Source organism: Colobus angolensis, unplaced genomic scaffold (genome assembly GCF_000951035.1).
Source record: "Colobus angolensis palliatus isolate OR3802 unplaced genomic scaffold, Cang.pa_1.0 Scaffold78, whole genome shotgun sequence".
NCBI lineage: Eukaryota > Metazoa > Chordata > Mammalia > Primates > Cercopithecidae > Colobus > Colobus angolensis.
The window spans coordinates 3470266-3479368 of record NW_012121598.1 but is presented as its reverse complement, the minus strand read 5'-3'; the positions used below and the strand labels follow the sequence as shown (position 1 = coordinate 3479368).

At 39.1% G+C, this 9103-nt stretch overlaps 1 protein-coding gene across 5 annotated transcripts in view; it reads right to left on the bottom strand.

The window, feature by feature from the left end:
• Positions 1–5840: 5840 nt before the first annotated feature.
• DUT (deoxyuridine triphosphatase) overlaps positions 5841–9103 on the bottom strand; it is an 18407-nt gene continuing 15144 nt past the window's right edge. For all 5 annotated transcript variants that reach the window (XM_011928569.1, XM_011928570.1, XM_011928572.1 and 2 more), the window contains exons 5-7: positions 6874–6948; positions 6655–6725; positions 5841–6232 (exon numbers count right to left, since the gene is read on the bottom strand). In XM_011928569.1, coding sequence (XP_011783959.1) covers positions 6176–6232; positions 6655–6725; positions 6874–6948 — 203 coding nt within the window. In that variant the 3' untranslated portion in view covers positions 5841–6175. The remainder of the gene's footprint in view (positions 6233–6654; positions 6726–6873; positions 6949–9103) is intronic.

Sequence of the window (9103 nt, the reverse complement as noted above, 5' to 3'; positions counted from 1 at the left end):
CATATAGCACCAAGGACAGGAATGAACAGTGGACATCATTAGTGAGTGAGGCAGACTGTCAAGAAAGAAGAAAACTGCCTGATTTCTGCTCAGAAATTACTAAGACTGGCAAAATGGTCCGCTATTCAATTTGTAGCTAATCTGAAAATCATAAGGTCTTCTCCTTGGCCATAAGTAAATAACTTTGGTTTCCTTTCTAGTGCAGAAGAACTTGCCTTTAGAAAAAGACACTTCCCTGGTCTCCCTTTGCCCCAGCAGGAATCTAGCAAATGGGAATGGAAAGCTCAATGAGCTCAGGAAGCAAGCCTCATTAGCATAAGGCTTCCACCTCCTAGAACACCAGTTTATTTTCATTTTTACTTCTTTCTTATAACTGTAAAGGCCCATATTTTTTAAAAAAGAAAAATATCAATTTAATAACCTAATCCTCTATCTTAAGAAACTAGAAAATGAAAAGCAAACTAAAGCAATCAGAAAGTACATAATGTAAATTAGAGTGGCAATAAATGAAGTAGAGGATATAAAAAGTAGAAAAATCAAAACCACTTTTGATTCTTGAGAATATCAATAAAAGTAATGAATCTTTATCTTGACTAACCAATAAAAAAAGAGAGAAGACTCACATTACTAAAATCAGGAATAAAAGAGGTACATTACTATTGACCTTGTAGAAATGAAAAGGATAGGCAGGGTGCAGTGGCTCACACCTATAATCCCAGCACTTCGGGAGGCCAAGGCAGGTGGATCACCTGAGGTCAGAAGACAGTGAAACCTGTCTCTACTAAAATACAAAAATAAATAAATAAATAAGAAATTAGCCAGGCATGGTGGCGCACGCCTGTAGTCCCAACTACTCAGGAAGACTGAGGCAGGGGAATCGCTTGAACCTAGGAGGTGGAGACTGCAGTGAGCTGAGATCGCGCCACTGCACTCCAGCCTGGCAACAGAGTGAGACTCTTTCTCAAAAATAAATAAATAAACAAATAGGATTATAAGAACACTATCAACAAGTGTGTGCCAAGAAATTAGATAACCTAGATGAAATGGAGAAACTTCTAAAAAGACACAAACTACCTGTGATGGTTAATACTGTCAACTTGATTGGATTGAGGGATACAAAGTATTAATCCTGGGTGTGTCTGTGTGGGTATTGCCAAAAGAGATTAACATTTGATTCAGCAGGCTGGGGAAGGCAGATCCACCCTTAATCTGGTGGGCACAATCTAATTAGTTTCCAGTGAAGATAAAGCAGGCAGAAGAACGTGAAAAAGGAGAGATGGACCTAGACGCTGAGCCTACATCTTTCTCCTGCGCTGGATGATTCCTGCCCCCGAACATCGGACTGTGAGTTCTTTAGTTTTGGGACTTGGACTGCTCTCCTTGCTCTTCAGCTTGCAGACAGCCTATTGTGGGACCTGGTGATCCTGTAAGTTAATACTTAGTACTCTCCCCTTTTCAGTTCTGTCCCTCTAAGAGAACCCTGACTAATACAGATTTTGGTACCAGAAGTGGTTCTAGAGGAACAGAATATTAAGGGTGGAGTTCTTTTGTTGGTTTTGGGGTTTCTGGAGTTGGCTGCTTAATATGATTAGACCCCAAAATGCTAAGGACTCTAGTTCTAATAGTATGGAGAACATTGATAGTCCTTGATGTGAACTGTTTAGACAGTCACGCAAAATAAATGCATTTGACACTCCTGATTCACTGCTCATGAGAGGCTGCTCATGAGAGGCAAGGAGTTTAGCGACTCTATACATAATACCTTAGACCATATGTGGACAACCAAGGAACATAATGAAATTGGTTGTTTGCTCCTAAGTTCAGCAAAGTGATGAAAGAAAATGATGAACTCAGGGATTCCATCTCCTCACTTCAGAAGCAGATACTGAGCCTCAAATCTGCTAAGATTGCCCTGAGTGAGTCTTATCTCCTGTAGCTGCCCTGAGTGAGCTGAAGTTGTGGAAAAACAGACACAAACTCTTATCATGTGAGTGGCTGACTTGCAACAGAAAGGTTTATGCACAACCTTGGGAGGTGTCTACTGTTACAGTGAGGGTATTGATTGGAAAAGAATGAGACCCTGCAACTTGGAATGGGGACGTGTGGGAGGACCCTGATGAAGCTGGGGACATTGAATTTGTAAACTTTTGATGAACCTTTTTTGCCAGAAGGGATAGTTTCTCCATCCCCAGTAGAGGCAACATCCCCCCACCCTGACCCGTGCTGCCGTATCAGCCTTTCCACCTTTGTCTGAGGAGATAAACCCTGCGCTGCCTGAGGCAACAGTGATGGCCTCCCCTGAGGCAGTTCCAGGCAAAATAATGTTGATTCTTCTCAGGAGCCACCCCCACCACTCCTGTTTGCTTCTAGACCTATAACTAAAGTCCCAGCGAGCCCCTGCAGGTGAGGCTGAGAATGTGACCCATTAGGAGGTGCTCTACACTCAAAAAGAACTGCTTGAGTTCTCTAATTTATATAAACAGCAATCTGGAGAACAGACATGGGATGGATATCAAGTCTATGGGATAATGGTGGAAGGAATATAGAGTTGGATCAGGCTGAATTTATTGATGTGGGCCCACTAAGTAGGGACTCTGCATTTAATGTTGCAGCTTGGGGAGTTAAAAAAGGTTTTTATAGTTTGTTTGTTTAGCTGAAATACGGATTAAAAGTTGGCCCACCGTGAGTGAGCTGGAAATGCCTGATCTCCCTTGGTTTAATGTAGAGGAAGGGATCCAAAAGCTTAGGGAGATTGGGATGGTGGAGTGGATTAGTCACTTTAGACCTACTCCTCTCCCAGCTGGGAGGGTCCAGAAGATATACCCTTGACCAATGTCTTGTGAAACACATTTGTGAGGACAGTATCTGCATCTCTGAAGAGCCCTGTAATTGCTCTTCTATGTTAGATCTAACGGTGGGAACTGCAGTCACTCAACTACAAAATTTAAATACAATGGGAATAATTGGATCCTGAGGTGGCAGGGGCCAAGTGGCAGCACTCAACCATCAAAGGCAAGGTGGGCGTAGTAACCATAATGGACAGCAGAGGCAAAGCGGCAATCAGAATAGTCTGACTCGTGTAGAGCTCTGGTATTGGCTAATTAACCAGTGTTCCTAGAAATGAAATTGATAGGAAGCCTACTGCATTCCTACCTAAATTATACAAACAGAACACTTCTAGGTCTAATGGACAAAAGACTAATTTGAATTATAAAAACAAAGAATCATGGTCCCTCAATCAGTTTCCAGACTTGAGCCAGTTTACAGACCCAGAACCCCTTGAATGAAGGGGAGGCCAGGTTCTCTTGAGGAAGGACCCCACTATATTACCGACAATTTATGCAGTGAATCTTTCTCTCGTCCTTCCCCAAGGAGACATCTGGCTTTTCACCAGAGTAACTGAGCACTGGGGAAAGAGAAATAATCAGACATTTTGGGGACTACTGGACACTGACACTGAGCTGACACTGATTCCAGGGAACCCAAAATGTCATTATGGTCCTACAGTTAAAGTAGGAGCATATGGAGGTCAGAAAACTAATGGAGTTTTAGTTCAGGTCCGACTTACAGTAGGTCCAGTGGGTTCCTGGACTCATCCTGTGGTCATTTCCCCAGTGCCAGAATGCATAATTAGTATAGACATACTGAGCACCTGGCAGAACCCCCACACTGGTCCCTGACTGGGTGAGGACTATTAAGGTGAGAAAGGCCAAATGCAAGCCATTAGAGCTGGCTCCACCTAAAAAATGAGTAAATAAAAAACGATTATTGAATCCCTGGAGAGATTGCGGAGATTATTGTGCCACCATCAAGGACTTGAAAGATGCAGGGATGATGATTCCCATCACATCCCTATCCAACTCTCCCATTTGGCCTGTGCAGAAGACAGATGGATCTTAGAGAATGACAGTGTATTATCATAAGCTTAACCAAGTGGTGACTCCAATTGCAGTTGCTGTACCAGATGTAGTTTCATTGCTTGAGCAAATTAACACATCTCCTGGTGCCTGGTATACAGCCATTGACTTGCAAATGCCTTTTTCTCCATTCTTGTCCATGAGGCCCATCAGAAGGAATTTGCCTTCAGTTGGCAAGGCCAGCGATATACCTTTACTGTCCTACCTCAAGGGTGTATTAACTCTCCGGCTTTGTGTCATCTTATTTGGAGAGAACTTAATTGCTTTTTGCTTCTGCAAGATATCACACTGGTCCATTACACTGATGACATTATGCTGATTAGATCCAGTGAGAAGTAGAAAGCACACTGGACTTATTGGTGAGACATTTATGTGCCAGAGGATGGGAAATAAATCCAACTAAAATTCAGGGAACTTCTACTTCAGTAAAATTTCTAGGGGTCCAGTGGTGTGGGGCCTGTCGAGATATTCCTTCTAAGGTAAAGGGTAAGTTGCTGTATTTGGCCCCTCCTACAACCAAGAAAGAAGCACAACGCCTAGTGGGCCTATTTGGATTTTGGAGGCATCACATTCCTCATTTGGGTGTCTTACTCCAGCTCATTTATCGGGTGACCTGAAAGGCTGCCAGTTTTGAGTGGGATCCAGAACAGAAGGCTCTGCAACAGGTCCAAGCTGCTGTGCAAGCTGCTCTGCCACTTGGGCCATATGACCCAGCAGATCCAATGGTGCTTGAGGTGACAGTGGCAGATAGGGATGCTGTCTGGAGCCTTTGGCAGGCTCCCATAGGTGAATCACAGCAGAGGCCTCTAGGATTTTAGAGCAAGGCGTGAGCCACTGCACCCGGCCTACAGCAGACTTTCTGTAAGAGGTAACTAATATTAACAGGGTAAACTAAGACCATATTTCTCGGTAGCCATGTAATACTGTTTGTTCTTACTCAGCTGTTATTCAGTATTGATCATAGTTCAGGTGCACAAAACAGAATCCCTTCTGGTTAGTTTAACAGAAAAACATTTAAATTTTATTGACAACAGAAATAATTTATAGCCCAACCCAGTACACAAAAATGGTGGCTATGTCCCAGTGACTGTGACCCACAGATGGACAATTACATTGCAGGGTATTAAATGGCTTGGAGAATCACCAGAAAAGAACAGTCTTGCCTGTGCTTCCACAAACTGGGTGGCCAAGCGAACTGATAGTTCCAGAAGCATTCCATGCGTATAACCCACATCCTCAAAATGATGCCTGGTGTCTCATAGAATCTGATGGACAAAACCTAAGTGACACCAAAACACCCTGACACAAAGGAATTTGAGAAACATAGTAAAGAAAGGAAAGCACACTAGCAGAAACTTCCAAAAGATGGCAATCAAGCTAAGCCACAGAATCAGTTCCGTATCTGCAATGAAGTGCTGCTTATGTGAGACAGAAAAACCTGGTGGCCGAAGTATGTATTATTTCATTTATCTTATCCCTATAAATGGCATATTTTCTTGATTACAGCCTATTGCTACTTCACTTAGGGAAACTCATAGCTACAACTAGTACAACTTGCCTGATGAGATGAAATTCAGGGGAACAAATCAAAGGTAACAAATCCCCAAGTTACATGTCTTTCACAAACATACCTCTACCCAGTCCATAGAGGATTTATCAAAAGAAAGATTAATAGTGGAAAAATAAACTGAGGATTCTTTTCTCACCCTCATCACAAAGAATCTTAAGATTAAAAAGAAGTTTTTAAACTAGTGAAGAGAAGGAAGAAGAAGGAATACCTTTAATCTCTCCTTTTCATTTTCTTTTAGTTCAGCTTATGCAAGATTTTGTACCTTGTATAAGAATTTAAGTTTACTGAATACAATATATTGCTTAAGATTTAAAGGAATTAAAGCAAAATAAGTTGCTGAAGGGGGAGGATCATTTGAGTTAAATACAATTTTTTTTTTAAATCTGTAATTGATGTACATTTGATTTTAAGAAGACACTTTACATCAGGTCACCACAAAGCAGATTTACATACAACCATCAATTGCAGAAAAACAAAGTTTCTTTTTGATCCAAACACAAAAAGCTTTGTGATTTTTTTATGATCTCTTCCTTGACCATAAAAAAATATATAAAGTAAAAAATGCAGTACTTTTCCAAGGTGAAGCTAGTAAATTTACAGAAATGCAAAACACCAAAACACTTTAAGCAAAAACTTTTTTTTTAAAGAAAAAGGTATGACTTCTCGTTTTCTGTTCTTGGCATAAATTTTAATTCTTTCCAGTGGAACCAAAACCACCTGAACCCCTTTCAGTGTCATCCAAAGCCTAAAAGATAGACAGATAGAAAGGTGGTAAGCTTCACAGTTTTTTTTAGAGCCTCTTTCAGTTTTCCTCTCCAGCTCCTAAGAAAAATATAGCCAGAATTCTACTCTTGCTACATCATCTTTTCAAAAAGGAGATTACAGAAAGAAGAAAATTAAATTTGGATAACTTTTAAAAACTATAATAAAATATTAGAGGTTCACAGTATGTTTAAATAACTTATTATGCAAAGTAAATACTACGTAATAGCTACATGAAAACCATTTTAAGAAATTCTTAAAACTAGTATTTTAAATTTGCTTAAAATAAGTTTAGTCATATATACTATTTAGTTACAAACAGCATATTAAATCCTCAAGATTATACATATTTCTTCACTTAAGATGTTATATTACTTATTCTCTATCATCCTTTATAATACTTACTTGAACTTCTTCTATTTCTGGATGAAAAATCCGTTCGCAAATGAGCTGTGCAATTCGATCACCCTTTTTGACTTCAAAGAAAGAATAGTTTATTATTGATATTACTGACATTCTCCACATCCTGTCTTATTTAATGAGAATTAAAGGAGTCAATATTATTTACACATACATGACTCCGAAAATTCACTAGAATTATGTGAATGTATATATTTAACATACCTTCAAACTTTTCTTTGCCAAAATTAAACAGTACAACACCAACGTTTCCTCTATAATCTTCATCTATGACACCAGCTAGAAAAAAGAAAAATAGTATTATCTCGATTTTTGCTATCTGAATACTAGAGGTGTAAGATCTCAAAATCACTGTTATGTAGCTCTGAGATTTGTATTCTTACAATTGAATAAGTGAATCTTGCCCTGGTACTATGTGAAGCCTCAAAACCAAGAAATGATATTACTAAAATACAAATACAAATTTAGAAAACAGATCCTAATTTTCCAACCTGTCACTCTTTATCAAATGGCAACCATTTCCTCTTTTAAGCTGGGAGTAGCAATGACCATCTCCAACCTACTGTCTACCCACTGCACACTTGCCAAAAAGCCTAGGAGAAAATTACAATTTGGGTTCTAAAGGCTTTTCCTGGTATCAGCTTCCCACTAATACCCAGATTGAAATACGATTGAGTCATAAATAAAAATGTAAAAAAGCCTAAAGCTCTGCAGTGGAATAAGTCAACGCTGACATTGTGGAGCAGCAGTCTTGCAAATCTTAGAACATTCCATTTTTACACTAAAAATGTACCTGAACTTTTCAAATCTTCCTCAGCTTTTAATTTGAACCACCATCCTTTCTTAGAGCATGATTTCTCAGAAGACAGTAGCACATAGGCTTCATGAGTACAACTTTATATGTGTAATTAGTACTTCTCTGAGATTATGAACACAGGGGGAGAAGATCTTTGCAGGGGAGACTTGAGCCACGTCCCTGCCATAGCCCAGAGAGTTACACTTACCAGACTTGCTAGCATTTATCTTTGAGCCAATAATTTAAAATATTTCCATAAACACAAGCACAGATAATACAGGTGCACCAGGCCTTTTCTTGTTTATACTGATAAATAATTCACAAAGCATACAATTTATCCATTTAAAGTGTTACAGTTCCACAGTTTATAATGTATCAGAGTTGGCCAACTATCGTCACAGTCAATTATAGCACATTTTCATTACCCTCCCTCCGAAAATCCCCTACCTCATTAGCAGTCACTTCCCTTCCTCCTCCCACTCGCAATTTCCTGCTATACATGTAATTCTTTCCCCTCAGTTTGTGAAAGGCTTGATAGGACTCACGTGAATGTAACTGAATACAGCTCCATGTCACATCTTACTTGTTATTAATACTCTACCCCCAACAAAAACCCTGATGAAGGAAAAAATATGGAACTAAAAATAATCATGTGTTCAGCTCAATGGGCAGTAACGCTATTTGGCCATACTCCTCATTATTTGAAAGCTGAGAAAACAAACAAAAAAAAACCCAAAACATAACCACCCCCCATTTTTTTAGAACAAAGGTAATTCCAAAGCATATCCTTTCAATTTTCTCATATAAGGGGGGAAAAAAAGCAAATGCTTAGGTCCACTATATTCAGCAAAAAGAACATTTTAGATTTTCCAAATGGATTACAACGTACATTTAAATGAACCCCTGTGCTGTATGAATGAATTACTAGGGACAAGTGAATCTGAATTTAAGCATTTCTTAAAAGGTTCCTGATGCAATACTTTTACGAGAAGAGTGAGGATAAAACTGGGCAGAAAAGCAGCAAAGGCAGTTCATCTCCTGTCTGGCCTGAAGGAAACAATCAATTACAGAACTTGACCAATTCGAATTACCAAATCCTGCTTTATTTCTCTACTGTCAGTTGACCATTAATTTAGACCTTAATATTTATGAAAAAAATTGATATAAAGATGAAACCAGCTGTTTTCCACATTACCTATATGGAAAAAATTTTGACTGCAGGGACAATTTAAATTAGATTTAATGAAGAAATCCCTCAACATAGCATGTTGTTCCATGTTAGAAAAAAATGGCCACAGTAGGCTAGAGAACTTCCATGCTGGGAGATTTTGAGGTACAGGCTAGTAATTCATCTATCTTGAATGAGTTAGAGAAAGACAATATGGACTGACTGACTTCTGAACTATTCTGTTTCTACTTTATTCGAAAATTTTTAAATAACCAAAACAATGCAAATACATATAAAGTAAAAGCTTATAACATTCTCTTACCCTCCCTGAGATACAGAAATATATCTTACATACACTTTTTTTCTATTTATCCTTTGAGATTAATAAATGTAAATGTGGTGGGCGGAGCAAGATGGCCGAATAGGAACAGCTCCAGTCTCCAACTCCCAGCGCGAAGGACACAGAAGAC